Source organism: Cydia splendana, chromosome Z (assembly GCF_910591565.1).
Source record: "Cydia splendana chromosome Z, ilCydSple1.2, whole genome shotgun sequence".
NCBI lineage: Eukaryota > Metazoa > Arthropoda > Insecta > Lepidoptera > Tortricidae > Cydia > Cydia splendana.
The window spans coordinates 2,290,648-2,316,567 of record NC_085987.1 but is presented as its reverse complement, the minus strand read 5'-3'; the positions used below and the strand labels follow the sequence as shown (position 1 = coordinate 2,316,567).

General features: G+C 37.8%; 2 protein-coding genes and 1 long non-coding RNA gene across 3 annotated transcripts in view; 1 reads left to right on the top strand and 2 right to left on the bottom strand.

The window, feature by feature from the left end:
- The window catches only part of LOC134804395 (uncharacterized), a 201,115-nt gene that overhangs the window by 125,519 nt on the left and 49,676 nt on the right, over positions 1–25,920 (bottom strand). The gene's annotated exons all lie outside the window — the stretch shown is intronic.
- The window catches only part of LOC134804369 (iron-sulfur cluster transfer protein NUBPL), a 143,002-nt gene that overhangs the window by 92,421 nt on the left and 24,661 nt on the right, over positions 1–25,920 (top strand). The gene's annotated exons all lie outside the window — the stretch shown is intronic.
- LOC134804362 (innexin inx1) overlaps positions 1–25,920 on the bottom strand; it is a 55,380-nt gene that overhangs the window by 24,545 nt on the left and 4,915 nt on the right. The window contains exons 2-3 of the mRNA XM_063777391.1: positions 3,329–3,623; positions 252–359 (exon numbers count right to left, since the gene is read on the bottom strand). Coding sequence (XP_063633461.1) covers positions 252–359; positions 3,329–3,577 — 357 coding nt within the window. The 5' untranslated portion in view covers positions 3,578–3,623. The remainder of the gene's footprint in view (positions 1–251; positions 360–3,328; positions 3,624–25,920) is intronic.

Genomic DNA, 25,920 nt, shown 5'->3' with positions numbered 1-25,920 from the left:
AGCCATAGTAGTTGCCGCGCACCGCTACGGAACGAACGTCTGCCCGCTCTTGCGCCACATAGCGGTCTTATCTGTCGTAATAGACGTGTTTTGTTAGAGAGTGAACCTAGTCCTATTATTTATTCTGGTTCAGGTGAACATAATCATGTTCATTTAGCCCCTTATTCATAAAACTTAGCAACCTCTGTTAAAATACAACCAGTCCGGTGTTTTAGTTTAGTACATGATAGTTAGAAAGGGACAGAACATACCTGAAAGAAGAGCACGAAGCACACCCACTGGTAGTACGTGTAGTATTTCTTCTCGGTCGTGCCATCGTACGGGTTCCTTACGCCTGGGTGCGCCACTTCTTTGCCGACCTGCGAAAAATAAAGATTATTTTTAATGGATATTAATAAAGGCAGAAAAATATCTAAGTAATGGCTGTGGTTGGGACACCAGCCCACTGCTAATTGGGTCATACACATTTCATTGTACGATTAACTTGTTCGCGTCTTTCCTATAGACATCGCAATGCTAACTTTTACGCTGCCCCGTTATACATTTTTTTAGTACTTGAGACTCTTACAACGTGGTTCGTTCGATTACTTTAGACTGAATGCACTGACCTATGCACAGTAACAGTATGCACACCATTACAACCAATGTAACTCGGTCGTATATAGATCAAAGAATGAAGGACTATTTGCGAACGCGTTACTGAGCACTAAATAAGCCAGCATCTGATGACAGGAAATTCAATAATTGGCAGCACCTGCTCAAGATATGCGTTGAGCGAAGATTAACTTTAAAAGGGCGTAAGGTTGCATTCGGCTAGATAGAGTAGTTAGGAGGTTTTGAGATTCTAAAAGGTTTTTTGAGGTTGTCTTTTGCATGCAGGGGTGCTAATCTAATACTTGTGCTGGCGGTACATGTGACTCTTTTAGACTTTGCAAAACTTTTGCCACCATATTATAAAAAAAGAATCCTGAGAACTTATCACAGCCAATAGCCTCTTGGTCACACGACACGGCGCGCATAGCTGACACGATCCGCATATTAATGCAATTGCATTTATACGCTACTCATGTATTTAAAGCGCATACTATATTATACCCTATTGTAATAAACGTAAGTGCCAGTATTGAACGACGATTTAAATAGAGATAGGTGTAGGTTTGTGACAGGTAACGGATTTTAGAACGTGATTTTGGCTATTCTGGTAGTATTAGCATTTAACACCCATTGTGTACACGACTTTAAAGTATCAATTCGTAGATCTTTTTAGGGTTCCGTACCTCAAATGCAACAAATGGAAGCCTTATAGCTCGGATCAGTCGTGCGTCTGTCCGCCTGTCACAGCCTATTTGCTCCGAAACTACTGAACCTAATTAAGTGGAAATTTGGTACATAATGTAAGTCTGTGACCGAAAGACGGATATGTAATGTAAACAAATGAATTTTAAACATAGTGGCCACTTTTTAGTGTTCCGTACAAAACTTTGTTCACGGAACACTTATTTTCATTGTATTTTCTATGATTTCTTTAAGACACATGCGTTTTTCAGCTTTCAGGAGTCTTCGGAGTTTTCATCTTTATAGCCTTTTCACATTGTCCGATACGATAACCGATATCGGATGACCCTTGGAAAGAGACAGCTTCTAGAGAGTGCTCGATGCCGTCGTCGAGTCCTGTTTTTTTTCACTACCGCTTTTTTCAACAACATTCATAACATGAGTAAATAAATATAAAAAGGCACTTAAAGAGGCCCACTGATTAACAGTCCGCCGGACGGTATCGGCCTGTCAGTTGTTCGGAACTGTCAAAATGTTGTTCTAACTGACAGGCCTTCTTTGTGGTCGTATCCTTGACTAGAGTTAGACCAAGATTATGATTGCAACGATTTTGATAGCACACGCAGTGCAAGTGTTACTTATACGTCATAATGTCATACAAGTTTGCCGTTTAAAATAACACTTGCACTGCATGTGCTATTAAAATCGTTGCAGACTTTTCTTGTCTAATTCTAGCCCACTGTTTCACGCGACTTTCTCCTCGACCGAATACAAGGGTGAATCAAAAATGACCCCGACGAGATTGATCAAATTAGTGCTATCCGGTCGGCGGTCTTCCAAGAGCACCGTTAAGTGTTTTAAATGCTGAGACTTATGAATCATATGACCTAGGAATTATGGAAGACAGAAAGGAGACAACTTTTATTAACCGACTTTAAATTGGTTCCATTCTTGTCATAAACGAGTTCTGATGATTGGAGCCATGAGGAATCAAAGAAACTTCTTAAATCTTATAAGCATAGTTCCCTTCTGTACATTAATTAGCGCAATGTGTCCTAAACATCTTCCACTGAGTAACGAAAACGTAACCTTTCCTAATTTTTTTGGCCCAAATTTTGCCCAGAATGAGGAGCTTTTCAAACCAGCCATATTTTATCCAAATGTGACGCAAAAAAGTTCAGTTGCTCTTAGTTAAAAAAAAAACTAGTGCAAAGGCCGGACTAATCCCACAAAGGCCTAGTTTCGTAGGACTTTAAAAATGTCTGTTTTTTACGTATAATTAGGCAAAATGCCAAATGCATCTTAGCATCTTTCTTTGTCTTCATTGTCCACTTACGACTAAATATTACAAGGTCACTTATTTGAGAGAAAAACAAAACGAACTCATATATTATACAAATGCGTACCTAGTACTTTCACGCTAGAAATTACTAGAAAACTATACAAAACATTGGATTTCGTAATAACAAAATGATCCGTTTCTATATTTTTGAAGCCTTTATAGTTTAGATAATATAGGTATAAGATAGCACTTACCTCGACTCGAGTACTTAATCAATCAAAACAAAAATTATAAGTGTTATACATACAAGACTGCATATAAGTGGCAATTGATATCAAGTGGTTATCTAATACTTTAGTTTATCTAATAAAGTGACACACGTAGACCACGTTTATTTCATGGGCCAGTATTTTCAGTATCGGACACTTTCCAAGGCAAGAGACTTCTGTTCTGGGCCTCTTAGATTGTCACCAAACGCCGTTATCAATGTTGCAACTCATTGAAAGCAAGGGTTGGCCAAACCGTCTACTATTGTTCCTAGAGTTGAACCCTTAGGCACTCCTAAGGTAGCTTGAATGGAAGACTTGATTATTTAATCACGACTTTCCTTAACTACGATTTGAGTCCTGCTTGCTAATAATGAATTGACAAGCATGAGCTTTATTTTTTTTATCTAGATCCGGCATGACTTTGAAAACGCTGTAGCTGTTCGTGTCGAAAGCTTTCGTAAAATCGCAGTGAATATGAATAAAACACATTGGAGATCCTTACCTCTCTAGCGAAGGCATCGGGCATTGCGAACGTGGAAGTTATCCAGCAAAACGTGTTGACCACATGGGCAGGTATCCCGCTCACTATACATTGTATGGGCTGCCCCACGAACTGGCTGGCTGTTATTATTATCGAGAACGTGAGCAGCAGCACTGTCGTGAAGGTGTTGTGGAGACGGAACAAGGCATTGTCGGTTCTGATGTCCTGGTATTTGAAGTATACACTAAGGTTCCCTAATAGCTTGAACATCTTGGTGGATCACAGCGTCATGGAGGAATGTTGAGTGGTGAGGGATCTGCAACAATGGAAGAAAGAGTTGAAATTTATAAAATTATAAGAGCATAATGGGTTTATCTGGGTCATTCCTTAACAATCTCATTCCTCTGGCTATACCTATTCGCAAATTCACAGGAGATTCCGCTAAGCAGTTTTGGTTGTAGATGGAACTTGGCACGGATTACACAGTCACCAAAAATGAGTTGCTAATAAAGCGGATACTCCTGGGTATTTGCGAATAGGTATGGCCAGGGGAATGAGATTTATCAGGAATGAACCATCTATCAAAAACATAAAAAATTCGGATAACGGAACCAACTTCGTCGACAAGATGGAATGCGCAGAATCACACACAAATTTAAACTGAATTGCATTTAAAATTTTGAAACTAGGGTAACCATCAAATTTCATGTGGAGATTTCACAATACTGCGATGCGTTTTGACGTCAATACGTTTGAAATTGAAATGGATGGTTTTCATAAATGCAATTGTGTCTGGATCGTATGCATAATTCCATTGATATTCAGTGAAACATGTAATGTAGGTAAGGAATATGTGCAATTTCCAGAAAAAGTAATTCGTTGGACACTTGGACAAAAACTACCAGATTACTGTAGTCGGTTTTTTTAACTATGAAGTTCAGCTCATAAGAAAAAGTATGGAACCCTATTTTTTTTCTTGCATAAAGTCAAAGTCACGTGACCGCTTCTACATACAAACGTAGTCCTCATTTTTGTCTTTGGATGTTAACATTAAAGAAAATATTTTTACGCAATTTGATGTAAATATATTATCAACAGCTATGCCCGTTTGTTATTTTCGATTTTTTCATTAATAAAAGTTGAGAGCGTTTAAAAAATTGTATCGAAATGTTTTTCGCTCCTAACTCTATAATAATAATAATAATAAGTGGCGAGTCACCGCCTGCCTCGATAACACTGTATAACACTATGTTATGGCAGGACTTCTTTGCAATAGCCCAGTCTTTTTTCCACCCAAACTTAAACCATAGACCAGTACTCTGTCCATATTCTTTACAATAGCTTCCAATGCCTGCTGAAACCGGTTCACGGGTATCTATTGATGTACACGTGAATGGGTTCCAGCAGGCGTTCTACATGACATCAAATCTCTCCAAACGGCCTCTACGTGTTGGATCCATATCCCCACGCACGCTTTATAAATGACCGGGCTCGAAAGACCCGAGAGTTTTAAAACGGAGATACAAATAATAATAATAATCAGGGTCAGATGCAGAAGGCGGTAATTTTGGACACGGCGCGTATAGTACGTCGGTTCCTCACTCGCGGCCCTGACCACCGGCAGCTTGGGCCATGCCCCGCTGCCGGCGGCAACCTAGGTTAGGTTTTTTATAATGTGTTTATATGTATTTTTTATTGTTTTGTAAGTGTTTTTATATTTTACTTTTATATTCATATTATAAATCACCTAGCCTAAGAATTCAAATAAATAAAGGAAATAATAATCAAAAAATTGAAAAAAAGTCAAACGAAAATACAATATGTAACATGTGTAATTTTTTGTCCAATATTAATATCCAGGGAGGAAAATGGGGACAACGTTTGGGGATGTGGTCGTCGACTGTCATCTTTACCTTTTAAATCCCAGTGCGGTTCAGTTTCATAAGTGTCAACATCTGTGTAAAATTGTGCTTTTAATAGGACATCAGGACTTACGAGGTAAAACGTCGAGAGTACAGTTGCCTCCAGTGATTATTAGACGTAGTTGAATGCCCTCTTATCGCACCTGCACTGCGATATGGAAATAGGTTGGACACCTGGACTACGGTGTTCATAATTAAATTTCAAATAGGAATGGCTATTTTCGTGACGAAAATAGCAACAATTTTATTTATTTATGGTATGTAATTGTAATCGAGTAGACAATGTTTTCAAAATTTATTCATGGAATTCATGTTCGTTCATTCATTCTTTATGTAGTAGGTCAACAAATGCAATCGTGTGTATTTTGTTTCATTTTATTATTGTGCCCTATTGCTTGCTTGTGATTATTGCCAAAATACTTATACGAGGCCAAATTAATATAATAACACCTGTATCTTGTGAACCCACAGACCAACTGACCCTAAGGTGCGGATGCTGTAATTACACTTAATACAAGTTAGCTCAATAAGTGGTAGGTAATAAAATAACATATGGGTCATCTACTTAGCGTATTAGCAGAACGCAGTTTAACATTTCTTCCACCAAACTCTATTGTCTGGCTGGTGACATAAAGTAACAAGAAAAAAAGTTGATCCAGCCATTACAGTCGAAATAGTAGATTGTACAACAAGGGCATAAAGTGACCCATTTTTACCCGAGGCAATTTTTTGGTCTGAGCGAAGCGTAGACCAAAATAGTAGACGAGGGTAAAAATGGACATTTATGCCCTTGTTATACACTCTGCTTTTCACTTCGATTGTGAGGAAAATATACAAAAAATCAAATATTTTAGGTTATTTTAACGTATTTATTCAAGACTAAAGAAAACTGTTCCTGGGCCGGTCGGAGGCGCGGGGCACGCCGATCGGGAGAGCGCCGGTCGGGGGCGCGCCGGCAGGGCTGGCAGTTTGTATGGCAAAATTTGGACTTTATTGCTAAGTCAATAAGGGTCGTAATAGATGATTTTACTTTATGTTCTAGAGCATAAAATGCGATTTTTATGTCGTCTACGCACGACATAAAGGTGCACTTTTTGAGCATGAGAAGTGAAAACTCTTTTTTGGTAACTCTGTTTTGGTTGGTGTTTGGTATTAGCATAAATAAACACCTTAAGTATATGACAATGACAGTAAAATCTGCGATTAATAACTTTAACCTGCACCGCATGGTCACCCTACTCCCCCGACATTTACGATCAACCTTACTAAAGGAGCTTTAAAGTTAAGAATAACTTGGCATGTAAAACAATTGTACAAATATATTGTCAATATGTATGTACATGTACCTATTGTCTCAAGTTTCAGGTTAATCGTACACTAAGGCACTGACAATGTTGTCATATATTAAACAATTTATTGTTTAAGCAGTAAATATTAAATAAAGTATTGTCAAAGTATTTGTATAAGTATTCGGTTATTTCTCAATAGGTCATGGTTTCGTTATAACTGTTGGTAAATTACTCAAGAATAAAATCACTGTCAAATATAAACGACAATTATCTATTTGAATGAATTTTAATATTATAGTTATCACTTCAGTGAAGTAGAGATGTAACAATTTCGAAGCATCCTGTTATGGATATATTCTATGTATAAAAGTATTTATATTATCGTTGTCAGAGTACCGACAACACACACCTTCTCGAGCTTACTGTGGGGCTTAGTCAATCTGTGTAAGAATGTCCAATATTTATATTTTCCCTTTCCATTCCGTACCCAAAGGGTAAAAACGGGACCCTATTACTAAGACTCCACTGTCCGTCTATCTGTCACTAATAGGCTGTGTCTCATGAACCGTGATAGCTAGACAATTGAAATTATCATAGATGATGTATTTCTGTTGCCGCTATAACAGAAACAGAAATACTAAAAACTAAATAAAATTGTTATTTAAGTGAAGCTCAAACAAACGTGATTTATTTGCCGTTCTTTGCGTAATGGTACGGAACCCTTCGTGCGCGAGTCCGACTCGCACTTCATATTATTTGCTATTGATTTAAAACGTGTAATAATTCAATATGGAAACTACAATTTTGCGTTACCCTCCCTCTTAACATGAAAAAAATCGGAGTATATTCAGTATATTCAAACCACCCACGTGTCAATCGACTGAATGTAATCAGATATCAAACAGCAACCTTTAACTAACCACCGAAGGACCTTATGCCCTTCCAATAAGGTCTACGTTCGTTCAGTTAACAGCCTGGATCTTATTCGGTCCAAAGTCCGAGGCGTCAAGTGCACAAAGTTGAAACAATTGCGTAACTCAAGACACCGGTTTAAAGTTACGGTGATAAAGAATCCAATATGGTATCTGCGTTATGTAAGTTAAGACTATCGGAGCTGTTTTAAATATGATGTTCTGTTCCTTGCAAAGTAAATTATGGTGTACCTAGGGATAGGTATAAGGGGAGTGCATGAACTATAGGGGGCAGCATAGGAGCCGTCAGATTTTTGGCGCGAGGCGTAAATGTGATGTTTATGCTTCCGATGTAGCCCACAAGATGGCAGAACCTACTATGCAACGTACCTACGAGAACGGTAGACGGTAGCACTAAACTAGCTTTGGCAATGTACATGTGTACATAATGTTTCCGATTCAGGCCAAAAGATGGTAGGTCCTCCGACGCGCACGGTCCCTATGGGCACATAAGTTGAAGTCACGCACACGACAAGTCATTACAGCGAGATTTTGAAATTAGTATTCTTTTTTCGGACTTTTATATGGACCAACAAGTATTGTAAGGTTATTTATTTTTTTAACATATTATTTATCTACTTTACAGAAGTGGCTGTAGGAACTCTGTGATAAAACAACGCAACCTAGTGAGTGTGTTTGGGTTTGTTAGGATTGTCTCGATGAATATTAGTTGCCTGTTGAAAGGAAAGTACAGTCAGCTTTTGCTTGTATCAGAAATGAGTTTTTTTAGGGTTCCGTACCCAAAGGGTAAAAACGGGACCCTATTACTAAGACTCCGCTGTCCGTCCGTCCGTCCGTCTGTCTGTCACGGGGCTGTATCTCATGAACCGTGACAGCTAGGCAGTTGAAATTTTCACAGATGACGTATTTCTGTTGCCGCTATAACAACAAATACTAAAAAGTACGGAACCCTCGGTGGGCGAGTCCGACTCGCACTTGTCCGGTTTTTTTTTGATAAAAACTTATGACTCATAGGTAAGTACACCAATTGAATCTTTGTCAACTTGTCAACATGGAAATCATGGAATTGAGGGCACAATGTTCATTAATTTTAATTACATGATCATCTGTCATCGGTCTCCCGCGAATTAACATCTGGCTTTACAAGACATACGTACATACACAATTACACATACATTATATACGCATGTGTATGTTGCCAGGCGAACATGGTTCAAAGAATGGTGGAAACATTCGGTAGAAAGGAACGCCTGGGCAGTGGGGAGACACTCCTGACTTCGGGCAAACTCGGCTCCGTTCGGCTCAGCATTGCTCCGAGCAATTATTAGGGTTGACACCACTTAACGTCCGTTTTGCGTGCACGACCACAGATAAGATAATCACTTGAATTTTGACAACCCTAATAGTCGAAAGAGGGACGTGGCCGCGGTAGGCCCAAACGGAGATGGCGAGATGACCTGGACAGCTTCCTGAACAACTGGCCGGAGGAAGCACCAAATCGGGAGTCGTGGAAATTAAGGGGAGAGGCCTTTGCCCAGCAGTAAGACACTCAAATAGGCTAGTAAAAAAAAAATTGTCGAAAGGGATAGTGCCATAAGTTAGAAAGGGATATCATGATTCGACCCTGAATCGCTGTCAAACTTCGGTTTTGTAAGGAAGTGTCCTTTCTGTACGATAGTACTATTACTTATTCTGTGGCCTGGCGTCCGTGGGCTCGTGAGCCAGGATGACCATCGTACCGTCGCCCACACTGTGAACTGTACATAGATGGACCTTATGCCTTTTGTAATAAGGTCCACTAATGTACAGTTAGGAGTGTTGCTGTTTGGACATCGACAAACTGATAAAGGCTCTTCTTCACGTTGGGCCAACGCCAACGCCAACGTGGGACGCAGCCATGCGGTAGAATGAGATAGCAATATCACTTGCTCCCTCTAACGCATAAATGCGTCCCTCGTTGGCGTTGGCGTTGGCCCAACGTGAAGAGGAGCCTTAACAGAGTTATTAACCGAAGTTCGCATCTTTCTCTTTTAACCCAATTAAGAGTCCCCAGCAAGCTCGGCCGAATTTCATCTTCCCATCTCATTTTAACCCGTGGAGCGCCCCAGAATTACCGTAGTAAGGAACTTCTATACTAACTATCATCACACGTGTGACAGTAGGACGCTCTACGGGGTTAAAACTACGTGTTGGATTGTACTGAAACTTTGCATATACAATGACATGAGGTATATCTAGTCCTGTAATTAGTTTATAGAGCTCCAGTTTATAAAACAAACGGAATAGAGCAAACACACGTTTTGTATAAAAAACTTAACAGCGAATTCGCTGTATTTTTACAAGCTTTTATTTAGTTTCACCTGACCGTTGTCTGTCTGTCTGTGTGTAATCAGATCTTGCAAGTTAAATTTGATCCACTTCCCGGTTTCCGATTGAGCTGAAATTTTGCATACATACGTAAGTCGGGTGACAATGCAATATTATGGTGTCCTCGAGCTGATCTGATGATGGAGACCGGAGGTGGCCATAGGAACTCTGTGATAAAACAACGAAACCTAATTGTGTTTGGGGTTTTTAGAATTGTCTCGATGAGTATTAGTTGCCTGTGGAAAAAAAGTACAGTCGGCGATAAAAGCTTGTATCAAAAATGATTTTTTTTTTAACTATGGTATCTGAAGCTACATAAACTAATTACAGGACTAGATATACCTTATCCTATTGCAAGTACAAAGTTTCAGAGCAATCTAGTTAGTCGTTTTAAAATGAGAGCGTAAGTACGTTTGTATGAAGAACCGAGCTTGCTGCGGACTCTTAAGGCGTTATTAGAGTGACAGAGAAAGAAGTAGGCCCTCAGATTAGACATGTGCGCCGCGCCGCCGCGCCGCCGCCGCCGACGATTTTTCCACGCCGCCGCCGCCGATAAATTTGACCGGCGTATAATCGGCGTGGGAAATTTTGATACCTATCGTGTCTTATTCCATGTTGCGTAGTGAATAGAGAGTATCAGAGGTATAATTTAAAGATCCTTATGCTTTTTCGCTTATTATTTGCCGGTGAACCAAATTAGCATCATTTTCGTTTTTGCGGTGTTAGCTGTCATAACGATTTAGTGTTAATTTAAACAAGATCGGGATCTCAGGTTATTATTTGATATTTTTTCGCACAGCTTTTTTGTAGAACGTAAATGAAATTGTATATTATGTGATAAATATATATGATTTATTTATTTATCACATAATATACAATTTCATTTAAAATTACTCACGATCAATTCTTAGTCATTTTATGGTAATTATCAGCTTCTTGTACTTAACAATATATGTATATTTCAATCAAAATTATAAAAATCAGTCTAAAGCTTCGCAATAAGCTATACTTAAACAATTATACCTAGGTACTTATAGGAACTTAAATCACCAACTATCATCACTAAGCTAGCAGTAAAGAAAACAAAGTAGACCTTAGTATTCCATAAAACGGGACATTTCAAAGACATTCTGTTGATCGAATCTACCTGCCAGAGACGTTTTCTTTCGAAAACGATGACAATACATCTATAATCTAACATTACATTTCTGTTAAACTTCAGTTCAGACAAATGTAAAGTATGTAGTTCATCATTATTTCGTAACAAATCCTAGGTGAGGCGATAGCGGCTGGGAAAAGACAATATACATAGATTTAAGACTTAACTTATAAAGATTTTTGAAGTGAAAACCTCTTTAGCGGCGCTGAGCACTTTTTGAGGTGGGGGAAAACTAATAAACTCGAGACAGCGTAAGGCGTAACGCGTAACCCTCTCTTTCTACCGCGCGGCGAAAATGTATGCCTGAGCCTGCTGTTTCGTTTTTATTCACCAAAGACCTTTAGTCATAACGTATCATAATCAGGTCAATTATTTAAAACTGGACTTTATATTAAGCAATAAAGCTCAATGTTCTAATCTTGTACGGGCTGAAATACGAGGATCTCACAGTTACATTCTAACTTTATAGCACTCAAATATAATTCAATAAAGCTACATCTTGATGAAATCGCTAATAAAAGTGAACTCTAGTACTGGTGAATAAAACTCAAAATATCATGACCAAATATATTTAGATGCAAGGTCTGCAAGGTAACTTTACAATTTCTATTCGAATTTTAAACAATTAACGCTACAAATTTGAATTTCGAATTTTATTAAACAAGCTCACTGACCAGCAATTTCGGAACTAAAGTTTTTAAATAGAAGAACTAAAGTTTTTCAAGTAAGTAAAAATACTGCCTAAAATGTAGCGTTTTAAAGTATCCTTTTTATTTTAATATTTAAACATACCGTTAGTAACCGTTAGGTTGGTATTGGTAATAAATGGCTGCCAAGTGTCATGATGGGATATAATTTTCGGCAATAATTTAGAAAACACACATAATATGTTTTGGATAGCCTAGTAAATACTCAGAAGGCTTTAATATAGAGTTTCTACAGCCACGTTCTCATGCAGTATCAAAACTTATGCCACGCCGATTTCACGCCGATCACGCCGCCGCCGCCGGTCAAAAAATCATCGGACGCCGCCGCCGATGATTTTGCCATCGGCGCACATCTCTACCTCAGATTAACTGACTGCCAGAGGTGAAAGGGTTAAATAACAATAACAAAACATATTTCGTTACATTTGACCATGAATTAATAATAGGAAATTGCAACCGAATACCTCAGATATTCGATACTGTAATTAATTTCCTACTTGTAGATTGAGATTGATAATTAAAGTTGTAAGAAATAACTATTTAAAAGCAATTGGGTTACTTTTTTTGCAAGCGGTGGTGCCCTAGTTGAGTCAGACTTTCAATCCGGAGGTCGCTGGTTTAAATCCTGGTTCGAACCAATAAGTTTTCGGAACTTAAAATATATACGAAATATCTTTTGATATTTATGTACGTACCAATAGCTTTTCGGTGAAGGAAAACATCGTGACGAGAAAATGTAAATTTCATTTTGACACTTAATCATTTTGTCGCTACAAGGATGTCGTAAAACGCCACTTGTCAGCCACCGGCATACCATGCGAGACGTGGGAGGAGCTTGCAACACGGAGATCGGACTGGCGAACTGCTGTCAATACGGGTCTTGATAACTTTGAACGCACTCGGCTTGAAGATCTTGACGCCAAACGTCAGCTCGGAAAAACTCGGCCCAAGCCCTCCTACAACTATACATACAATAGGGTGGAGTGAAAGTGGCCAAAAATTTTTATTTCTTTTTTTCAAATTTCCTGTATTATTAATTGATGATACATAGTATTAGAAGTAATTATGCAAAATTTTTGTTTTCTAAATATATATCTTAAGGTGGCGCATTAGGTTTAAAGTTTTGAAATAATGCAATTTTTGACATTCACATATATGATTTATTGAAAACGATATATGGACCTATTTAACAATTTTAATCATAAACATTACTGAAATCATAATAAACTAGCAAAATAAACTCAAAATATTACATTTTATTGTTGAAAATCAGTAGTTTCAGGGCGCTCATAAACACGAAAATATTGAGATTTGGTGTCGAAAACGGGTATGTCTTGCCGGGCTTTTATCCTTGTACGAATGAATCCATCTCTAGCTTCTGGTCCACAAACTGCTAACGAAGCCTCCGTTACCAGCTTGACACACCTTTCGACAGCCTGAGTGTGGCAAGGATACTTTTTGAAATCCATCAAAGCTCCTGAAGTAATCAGGTTTGAAATTTCTGTGTCGCTATATTTCATTGTCATAGGAGGTTCTGTAATCTTTCCTTTCGTCCAATCTATTAAATCATAATAAGTAGATGCGTCAGCCCTTAGTTCTGGGAGTCGAAATTCGCGAACCTTCTTTCATTTGGTCTCTTTTCGTGCTTTTAACACTCTTCGAAGAGCCAGCTCCCTTATGTGAGACGCATCATCTTGCAACATAGCCAGCAACAAATTCTCTGGGTGTGTGAAGAATGAATTTCTTTGAATAGTTTTCAGTGCAATACTTTTCAGGTTATCTGGTAAATACTGACATATTTTAACCATGTCAAAAACATGAATTGGACCATATTTACATGATGATTTTGTCTTTATGTCGAACCAGGTTGGTGCATAAACTTTCATAATGAAAGTCGCGAGATCCCTCAAATTCTTTGTTGGGTTAGCTGTTCCAATGTATAAACGGAGAATTCTGTTTGCGCAAGTCAACCATCGGGAATGTGCCAGTTTTCCTGGGTCTTTGCTAGCTAAGTTGGGCGACACCGAACCAGAAGAAATTGCGGTGCAAATCTCAAACAGATATTTTTGATCAGTACTTAGCAAATTAGGATTCAAAGCTGGCAATTCTGTGGAAATGGCTTCGAATTCCTCCACTTTAAAATCGAGGCACTTAGGTAGCTGTTTTCCTATTTTGCCAGAAAAACTATTAGGGCCTGTTGTTGTGCCATCTAAACTGGAGAATAAATGACGAAGTGGTAATTCATTTGCATGTAACAAGCACACAAACTATTGCAATGGGCGTTTCAGGTGTTTTTCTAGTAAAATATAGGCAAACAGGATTCTCCGTTTATACATTGGAACAGCTAAACCAACATAGAATTTGAGGGATCTCGCGACTTTCATTATGAAAGTTTATGCACCAACCTGGTTCGACATAATTAAGACAAAATCATCATGTAAATATGGTCCAATTCATGTTTTTGACATGGTTAAAATATGTCAGTATTTACCAGATAACCTGAAAAGTATTGCACTGAAAACTATTCAAAGAAATTCATTCTTCACACACCCAGAGAATTTGTTGCTGGCTATGTTGCAAGATGATGCGTCTCACATAAGGTAGCTGGCTCTTCGAAGAGTTTTAAAAGCACGAAAAGAGACCAAAGGAAAGAAGGTTCGCGAATTTCGACTCCCAGAACTAAGGGCTGACGCATCTACTTATTATGATTTAATAGATTGGACGAAAGGAAAGATTACAGAACCTCCTATGACAATGAAATATAGCGACACAGAAATTTCAAACCTGATTACTTCAGGAGCTTTGATGGATTTCAAAAAGTATCCTTGCCACACTCAGGCTGTCGAAAGGTGTGTCAAGCTGGTAACGGAGGCTTCGTTAGCAGTTTGTGGACCAGAAGCTAGAGATGGATTCATTCGTACAAGGATAAAAGCCCGGCAAGACATACCCGTTTTCGACACCAAATCTCAATATTTTCGTGTTTATGAGCGCCCTGAAACTACTGATTTTCAACAATAAAATGTAATTTTTTTAGTTTATTTTGCTAGTTTATTATGATTTCAGTAAAGTTTATGATTAAAATTGTTAAATAGGTCCATATATCGTTTTCAATAAATCATATACGTGAATGTCAAAAATTGCATTATTTCAAAACTTTAAACCTAATGCGCCACCTTAAGATATATATTTAGAAAACTAAAATTTTGCATAATTACTTCTAATACTATGTATCATCAATTAATGATACAGGAAATTTGAAAAAAAGAAATAAAAATTTTTGGCCACTTTCACTCCACCCTAACATACAACTCATCTGGACAGCTCTACTGTGTTTTGTGTTGCCGGACTTTCAAAACCAAATTTGGATTTGCAAGTCACGCTCGCGCCCATGCGCGTAATAGTTAAGTAAAGTAAGTAAACCCCGTTCAATAATAAGTAATACTCATAATAAATAAATAAAAAACTTGTCAGGATGTCGCCGTCGACGGATAAGTCTGGGAGGACATCATCATCATCATATTAGCTACTCACATGATTCCGAAGGACAATTACGTGCCTATGTCAAAAAATTAAGTGTACTGTAAAACGTCGTGCGTGCGAATTTCCTACTTTTTGCACTTGTATCGTAATGTACTTACTATAAAAATTATATTTGTCTGAATTGATTATGACATCAAGAGTGACCTAAGCATTACACGCGATTATGCCCTTTAGGTCAAAGTGCTAGAATCTAGAATGCCGTAATGATCTGCGTAACTGTGTCAGGTACAGAATCCATTAAGTGACAAATACATTTTCCAAGTAAACAAACTATTTATAATTAACATTAGCAAGCGGCAGTGCGTAATTAGCATTAATAGAGATGATGTAAAACAACCGTTAAAGTTATTATATTGCTCCATAACGTGACCGGAGACTAAATATATAGGGGATCGAAGCTCTCAATACCTGCATTTTTGATTTCGAAACTGACACGTATGTATCACTAAAAGTTATTCTTTCTCCATAAAATATACTCCGCCCGCAGCTTTGAATATTACGCAATACATAATTTCCCGCAACTTATTAAAAAAAAGTTGAAAATTATGTCGCATATCTTTGTTACCTATCACATACTCAAGTACATATGCACATGTTGCGATAAACGAGTCTTACCCAGACTCGAACCCGCGACCTCGCGCAGAGGCCGCGGCGATAACATCAGTGACGACACTATACAATAATATACCTACTTGTTTTATTAAAATACAATGATTTGACCCGGTTAGGCCACTAATTGTTTAATTTAATAACTTCCGGTGTTTGAGATTTTTTTCTGATTTTGATTGCGATTTGGCCGTTTCCTGATGGGAGCATTAAATGGGAGCATTCAAAACATATGCAGGCTATAGGGCTGTCCATAAATTACGTCATCGATTTTTGACCCCCCCCCCCCCCCCCCCTATAATCATCCAAAAATCATGCTTCAATGATGTCCAGACCCCCCCCCTAATTTGAAATGACGTAATTTATGAATAGCCCCTATGTAAAAATATTTGGTAATTTTTCGCAAAGTGACAACTTTCATAAAAGGTTAAAGGATGACTCACGTTAGACCGAGCCGTGTCCGGGCCGGAGCTTTTATAACATGACAGGTGTTCACGTGATGCTTTCCATAGAAAACGATGCGCCGGAAACTCCGGCCGGGGCACGGCCCGGTCTAACGTGAGTCATCCTTTACATGTGTTCAATTCATTTTGGACACCCACCTGCCAGCACTGTGCTGTGCCCTGTGTCAAAGAGAATTTAAAAAAAAAATGCAAAGTTCCTATGAAATGTTCGGGGTATTTATTTCTGCACGTTTATTGCCAAACCATCTTACTTACAGTTACTTTCGATTTGAATTACATTTTAAATAGACGCCAATGAGTGAAGTAAATACCTATTAAACGAGACAGTCGTCAACAGTTAAGAACATTGAATAATAATCAGTGATCGCAATTCGCTAATTTTCCAGCTATTTTGGTGCAGCATTGTTGGTTAAAAGCATCTGTATGCCCTACTCTAGGTGGAATAGATAATTAGGGTTAATAACAGTAATAGAGTCGGACTAAAAAAATACAACAGCGGATTTGATAGCCCACGCAGTGCAAGTGTCATTTATACGTCATAATTTCATAGAAGTTTGACGTTTAAAATAACACTTGCCCTGCGTGGGCTATCAAATCCGCTGCAGACTATTCTTGGTCTGACTCTATTAACCTTAACCAATCCTCTCCCTAGAAATAAATTTAAGAAAATCCTTTATTTTTACTATGCTGCACCAAAATTGCTGGAAAATTAACGATCACTGGTAATAATCCCTAATCTGCACGGGAACTTTAAAAGTAGAAACTTGCATGAGAATTTTCTCATGAAAGTTTCCAGATGAAGTTTTGCAACTTGCACATTGGTACACCCGCAAAGAAACTTCTACCTTCATTCACAACTTCCCGGTAGCGGTGGCAGTGTCATTATTGACACACGGCCAAACATGAACGCAGTAATAGTCAGTGTACACCAGTAGATACTTAGAGTATGTGTGATTTGATACGTCATACGGCTGCCGGTTGTGGGGTCCGATGCGTTCTACTTTGCAATTTATTTCTTTAGTTTTCTTCTGTAGAGACTCGAGTGGTTTGGGTCCTGACTGTTATAATTAAGTCGAAGTTGTTAGTGATCTAGTGTTTTGTAGACTTCAGTCAAAAAAAATGCTATGTCTTCATATAAAATTCATGAATTAGGTACATTATCGCTTATATTCTTTACTGCTACCTGTATTTAGTTTAGAACTATAGATAATACCTAAAAAAATATTGACGAATTATTTATTTAGAGGCCCGAGACCTTTTGATTTACGCTTAAATAAGACACAAATACAGGAGCTCTACGCTTAAAAAACGCTACTTTTTACGCTACTCTATAAAATGAAATTTGATAGAGATCATCACTCAACACGAGAGGTAGCTCTTGTTATAAAAGTATCAACATGGGAATCATAATTTTTAAGTCAGAATTAGACCAAACACCATTTGATTGTCTCATACGAACAAAAGATCGATAGGCATAACACAGTATTGTTATATATTTAGTTAGTTATTATCATAAGCAAGTGTATGAACAAAGGTCTGTTTGTAGATACGGAACAATAGTAATTATTCGAACTAATGCTCGATTTGAAATGGAGTTGATAATATATCTGCACGATACAAGTGCGGAAAAGAGGAAATTCGAATTACCTATTCGCACGTGTATCGTACAACGTTTTACAGTACATATGGCCCTTAATTTAAACTTTTGACATGCGCACGAAAAGTGCTATTTTACGCACTAGTGCGGGAAAATAGGACCATATGTACTGTAAATATATGTGACGTTCCATGGGAAAAGGTACCTTATGAGGGTTTCTAGTTTCGGAGATATTAAATGTTTTGTAAAGAGGTGAAAAAATGCTACATTTTTTTTATTGTGTGATCTGAAACCTTAATGCGTAACGTTTGTTTACCTGTTTTTATTTTTGTTATAAGTTAGTTATAAGCCTAGTAATGTCGTCTCAGAGTTTAGTAGAAAAGGTACCTTATGGAAAAAAGATTGAAAATTCCCAAAAAAACTAGTCAATACGGGAAAAGAAGTTTGGTAGAGAACTGTATTAGCATTCTGCAAAACTAATTTGATAATTTCAGTTCTGGTTGGGGCGCCTCGCAAATATTATAACCGTACATTGACCGACATCACAAATCCAAGTAGACTGCTATTATACCAAAGTTACTCTCGTCAAGTCTTTCTTAACTAGAATGATCTTCATTTGGTTTGGTCGCATGCAGTAAATCAGCCATTGGTTTGCTGAAAAATGCCAATACCCGACGCATTACCTTATGGAATATCTGAGGTCATTGAACCTTAATGCCGCTCATCTTCAATAGCAACCGAAATATATTATTGATAAGAAATAGACGATTTATACCATTACCAAAATATTATTAGTTTATCCTAACTGTTCCATCATCATCATGCCTCATCATGTAACTTGACCACAAGGTACCTTTTCATTACATACAAATTATTGGTCTTTTTTAAGATTATTATGACGAAGAACTAATTAAATTTGGGGCAGTTTAATGTAAATTAATATTTTCTATTCATAAAAGATAAACTGTAATATGATTGATATTTTGTAGTGATGTATTATTAGATTTATTTCCATAAGGTACCTTTTCGTAAATGTATGGAGCAAATACTGTTATTGTTATGTAAGTTTAAAGTGGCATAAGGGGTTAAATATAGTATTTAGTTGGGGTTTTAGGATTTATTTCATTTGAATGACAGAATTTCTTTCATATGTGCTCAGAAAAATTGATTGTGTGTCACATTAAAAGTAAAAATATTCAATTTTGTGATTTTATATGAAAAAGTCAGAAAATACATTTTCACCTCTAAATCGGTATTGTTTTTTGCTTAAACTGTCTGTCAGTGTCGTTTTCTAATAGATAAAATTGAAATCTTGCGAGCTCATTGCAATCACTCGTGAAAATGAAATAAAACTTTATTTTCAAGAGATTGGTTAGTATACACATAAATCAGTCGATATCAAAAGTTTCTATTTGCATTACAGAACAAGTCGCAATATTTTTTTAATCTCAGATATATAAGGTATTATTATTTGTAGTCAACTATGTAACTTACTTCAGGAACATAGTTTTTTAGGCGGCTAAACTTAAAACTTCTCTATCGTAAAGTTGCTCATTTCACAACATTATTTTCAAAAAATCATATCTCTGTAACTACACAACCTAGAAGGTTGATCTTTTGTGTTATCGATAGCTTATTTATTGTAGATTACTGGGGTATGCATAACTCCATACCCGCCATAAGGTACCTTTGACCGTAGGACGTCACATATTATCACGTGTCACTAAAGACAATGCAATGTGTGTTAAAATGAGGAAGTGTGCAAAAATATCTGACATTCGCAAAACACACAAGGGAGACAAACAAGACCGCGTGGGAAGTAGGGCGTTCTGATTCGGGATTTGTACGCCGCCGCTGTTGAATTATTTTATGGAAGTTATTTTTTGCTTCTTACTAATATAGTTATAATAATCAAATAAAAGTCAAACAAAGAAGCATAGCTAAGGTTTATTACAACAAATTGTGTAAACATATTATCCACAATGTAAATATCCAGGGTGGAACGTTTGTAAAGAGAAGCGGTCGGCCAGATAAGCGTCTCAGCGTCACACCGACTTTGAGTGAGTTGCGCCAAGTAGATATTTGCGTTACTAAGTAACTAAGTAATATTCCAAGAGTTAATTTGTCACTATAATTAGATAATTGTTGAAACAAACGACCTGACGACTAGATAACCAGTTAGAACAATTAATTCGACAGTCAGACCATTATTATTAACTTGCGTGTCAAGTTGTCAACAACTTGTTGTCTAAGCTAATAACCTTACGACGTAGTGTGGAAGCACCACCATGAACGTCTCTTCCCATGAAAGTCTCATCTCACAGGACCTCAATCTTCATAGGACGTCCTGACTGGCCTAGAGAGTAGTGACCCTGCCAATGGAGCCGACGGTCCTGGGTCCAAATCCCAGTAAGGGCATTCAATGTGCCATATTGCCTAGGCCTCCAGGGCTGGAATCAAAACAGCGCTTTCTGAAATTCGCGACGTACCTACGCCATAACCACTTGACTAGAGACTGTAATAAAATAATTTGATTTCTTTCCTTGTTCAATAAATTCTATAGACTACACAAATGCCAGCACATGTATTTTATATGGTCTTCAGGCCCATTCTTATCGCCGGACTACACCAGTATGCAGACACAATAACAACAAAACAACAATACATGAATGCAAGAAGCCCTGGAGTGGCATTCGGATTTTATGAATCGGTTCTCGATTTGATATTTACTAGCGGGGCATTTCGCGCATTATTATATACTAGCAGTGGCATATTCATTCAGTTGTTCGGACGTGCTCGCGACTGCAATGTGCAGTAATTGATCAAGAGGAAAATGTAGAGATGCCACGAATATTCGGCAACTATTCGGTATTCGCCCACTTTGCCGAATATTCGGTAGGTATTCAGCCGAATATTGCTTACTATCCGGCCGAATACCGAATATCTGTTGCACCTACCTAAAAAGAAAAATTACACATAATATAGTAACCAAACACTAACTTAATAACTAAAATGTATTATTGAAAAGTTGTTAAATACGAAGACTTATCTTTGAGTATTTGTTGATTAGAAATATTTTATTTTTATCATGGGTCTGATTTGGGTAACATACGGAACCCTTGTTATTGTATAGTCCACAGAAGTAACCTTTTTCACAAATGTGATTGACTCATTAAGGAGCTTCTACTGTTCAAGTTTGTTGCAGTATCAAATCAAGATATTCAAACTCGGAACGTCGCTAAACGGCCGCCGATACCAGCATTGTGTCGGCGAGGCCGGCAAATTGACCAATTGCTGTCATTGTGGCCAATTGGTATCAAGCGATGCGTAGGGACCAGCGACGGAAATATAGACGGAGCTCTTGGTAATACGTTTTTGACTTAGAAAAACTGTCTATATGACTGACACATATTATCCCTTCTTCATATTAAATATACCCGAGCAGCTTTGAATATTACCCAATGAACAAAATTGTCCTATAATAATAATATTTATTTATTGTCATTCCTCTTACGCGGCATTATAATATATGACATTGTCAAGGGGCACATACCAGAGCGTTATTCTATTGTATGGCGGCGGCTATTAGGGCCACCCCACACCACACTAGCGTCCTTTGAGCGTCGGCGTCTAGTCAGCGCTATGGAAAAAGGCGTCGCCGCGGAGTTGCGTCGAGCAGCAGCCATAGAGTTGACTAGACGCCGACGCTCGAGAGACCGCTAGTGTGTGGTGTCTCTAAGGTTCGTGTGACACGGAAACGGACCCCAAGCTCTGCCTTCCTGCGAATATTAAGGGGCCCACTGATTAACAGTCCGCCGGACGGTATCGGCCTGTCAGTTAGAACAAAATTTTGACAGTTCCGAAAAACTGACAGGCCGATACCGTCCGGCGGACTGTTAATCAGTGGGCCCCTTTAGGTATTGATGCGCCGCCTCCGTTTGCAAGGTCCACTAGCTTCTAAGACAGAGTACCAAACTAGGTTTACTATTACGTCGTCAGGTAATTAATCACAGATGTTTATGGCACTTACGTACCTATTGCATTAATTATAAATGAGGTTCTGCTCTGCGTGAGCCGTTGTACCTTGACCAGACTGCGACTTAAAGCCCAGTAGGTTCGTGTTCTTCTTTCACTCTCACTGAGCGTATGCGTGAGCGACATGGATATGCATGTGCTTAAGTATAACTACGTAGTTATTTCGATTTCGAATATCGATTGTCCGAGATAGTAGGACAGTACTTGCGTTTAGTAGCAAATGTATAAACTCAAACTAAACACTAATCAATATATAAACAGGACCTAAGGCAAGTGTACACGCTCGTAGGGGCATTATCAGATAAAAATAAATCATTGATTATAATAGAATACCTTTGAGAAAGTTACTTCATTTAAGCTTCCCGAGCTTGATGCACCTTGAACATATCGGACTTAAAAAAACCACGTGTGTCTTAATTTATATTAATGCATGTATCTATTCACAGAAGTTCTTGTACACCTAGATCACCTAGATGCGACATGGCGATGAGGTAACATTGAACATTTACAAACTGGTTATGTGCGGTCAAGGCGAGCGAGTTAGGGCTCAAAGAAAGGGCTATGTGTGGACTATAACAGTTAGGTCAAGTGCGAGGACCTATTTGACACAACTGGTGACATGGCCATCGTATGTCTAATTTATATCTACACTAAAATGAAAAGTGAAACAGGGTGGCTAAAAAATAACTACATTCCCGTTGCCATGGATTATAATGAGCAACTTTTATTATGGGACTGACCCCGAAATCACGAAAAATAAATTGGCTGTTGCATACATTTTTGCTGGTCCATTTTCTATGGGAGGGTAAATAGTTTTTTCCCGATTTCGGGGTTGGTCCCATAGTAAAAGTTGCTCTGTATAGTCCCAAAACTTCTCTGGCAACGGGAATGCAGTTATTTTTTAACCCCCGTGTATATTGTTACATGTAACAATTATGCCATAATAACGTTTCCATATAGATAATAATAATAAATACCTACTTGTTCTAACAAAACAGTATTTTATGCTGGTCGTAATTTGCGGTTTTTGAACGCATCATAGAGAGTTTATGATATGTGCACATGTAGATACATTGTTATATTTATATTGTACTTAACTTCTGCCCGCGACTTCGCCTGCACGGACCGATGATGATGATTGATAAAAACGGGCCAAGTGCGAGTCGGACTCGCACACACACGAAGGGTTCCGTACCATTATCATTATCTATAAAAACGGTCACCGATCCAAGTACTGACCCCGCCCGACGTTGCTTAACTTCGGTCAAAAATCACGTTTGTTGTATGGGAGCCCCACTTAAATCTTTATTTTATTCTGTTTTTAGTATTTGTTGTTATAGCGGCAACAGAAATACATCACCTGTGAAAATTTCAACTGCCTAGCTATCACGGTTCATGAGATACAGCCTGGTGACAGACGGACGGACGGACGGACGGACAGCGGAGTCTTAGTAATAGGGTCCCGTTTTACCCTTTGGGTACGAAACCCTAAAAACTATCCTATAATGGCTATAATGTCCTTCCCTGAGCCTGTAACTATCTCCCTACCAAATTTCATCTAAATCGGTTCCACCGTTTACGCGCGAAGAGGTAACCGAAAGACAGAGAGTTACGTTCGCATTTTTAATATTAAGTAGTAGGGATAAATAAAATTATAAATTCCTACGAGTACTTCATATGACAATGAAATATTGGGATTAAATATACTTAGCAACTATAAATTAATAGTAATTAATCAAACAACCTTACACTGCATTAACATTAATGTAACGAGTTTTGTATTGAATTACAAATAACAAGAACCGATATGTATTGCAAACATTTACATCACTAATTTTGATCATTCAGATTTAAACTCTATTAATAACAATATTAAGTTGATTTTGGCTTTTGATTTTAAAGTAAAACCAGGCTTTGTAAATTTCGAGGAAAATGCCGGTGGTATTTAATGATGTTGCGATTTATGTGTTGTTTATATTTGACATATAACATGTGCTAAAACATCTTAAGGCCTCGTGGGTTCAAGATTTTTTTTTCACTGAGCGTAAGCTTGTGCGAGACGGCTGTGCGTGCCCGGTACCGCGGATGTAATGTTTATAAATTAATAAATATTTTTTTTTTTTAATTTTTATTGAAAATTAATTTATGAGTACGATCAAAAATAAAATTGCGCATATTTATAAGCAATTTTCATATTATTAGCTTTTGTGCAAAAATAGTTACAAATTTATAAGGTGCGTTTTAGACTTATGTCACGATTTTTTTTATCGAGTGAAAATCAATCAAATCAAGAAATCCGGTTTCGAATCTAAGAAGTTGCTAGAGAAAGGCCTCAAGATTGCTAATTAAATTTTTGGCAACCGTATTGTGACCTCAAAAAGGACTACGAGTTTTCAAAAACTCTGCTGGCTGAACCTTAAATGTCACACGAAACTAACCATGCGGCGCCGCCATACAATCGAAGTAGGCCTCATTTTAAAGCGACTTTCTGAAGTATCATGAAATTTGACATATAGCGTGATTTTTTTGGCTGTTTTAACTTTCCGGCTGATGTGATGCCGCTAATTTCTATAGGATAGTCAATTTTTTTCGCGTATTCGGCATTGGTCTCATAATGAAAGTTGTTCAGTATGATCTATAAATACACTACGCAGAGTATGGCTGGTGTAACAAAATTGCATCCTGTATATTAATTATATTATATCTATGTATTGCATTGACGCGGATATGGGGTGCTGGAGGAAGATGTTGCAAATAACTTTCCGTACAAAATTGTGTATCTTGCACGAACTGAACATCAAGACCAGATTGTGAACCATCTGTTTACGCAGAATTTTGGAGTTTTTCGGCCACATAGCCAGGAAAGAAGGCCACAACCTTGAACAACTCATCGTTGCTGGTAAGGTTAAATGGCAAACGACCAAGAGGTCGCAGTCCAACAAGATGGGCAGATCAGATCCGTTCCACCCTAGACACCCAACAGCACGTCGCACTACACGATGCCGAGTACCGAAACAGATGGCGAGATACCGTCAGAAGAAATTTGATTCCACTGGGACTTCACGACCCTCAGCAATGAGGATACCGACGCGAGGAGGAGGAGGATATTATATTTAGGTATCACTTATCAGTGGAAGTTTTACATACAAAACTGGAACAGTGTGATTTTTTTCAAGGCATTTCTCTTTGTAAAACGGTATAACAATTCAATATATGTGACGTTCCACGGGAAAAGGTACCTTATGAGGGTTTCTAGTTTCGGAGATATGAAATGTTTTGTAAAGAGGTGAAAAAATGCTCAATTTTTTTTTATTGTGTGATCTGAAACCTTAATGCGTAACGTTTGTTTACCTGTTTTTATTTTTGTTATAAGTTAGTTATAAGCCTAGTAATGTCGTCTCAGAGTTTAGTAGAAAAGGTACCTTATGGAAAAAAGATTGAAAATTCCCAAAAAAACTAGTCAATACGGGAAAAGAAGTTTGGTAGAGAACTGTATTAGCATTCTGCCAAACTAATTTGATAATTTCAGTTCTGGTTGGGGCGCCTCGCAAATATTATAACCGTACATAGACCGACATCACAAATCCAAGTAGCCTGCTATTATACCAAAGTTACTCTCGTCAAGTCTTTCTTAACTAGAATAATCTTCATTTGGTTTGGTCGCATGCAGTAAATCAGCCATTGGTTTGCTGAAAAATGCCAATACCCGACGCATTACCTTATGGAATATCTGAGGTCATTGAACCTCAATGCCGCTTATCTTCAATAGCAACCGAAATATATTATTTATAAGAAATAGACGATTTATACCATCTTAACCCCAAAATATTATTAGTTTATCCTAACTGTTCCATCATCATCATGCCTCATCATGTAACTTAATCACAAGGTACCTTTTCATTACATACAAATTATTGGTCTTTTTTAAGATTATTATGACGAAGAACTAATTAAATTTGGGGCAGTTTAATGTAAATTAATATTTTCTATTCATA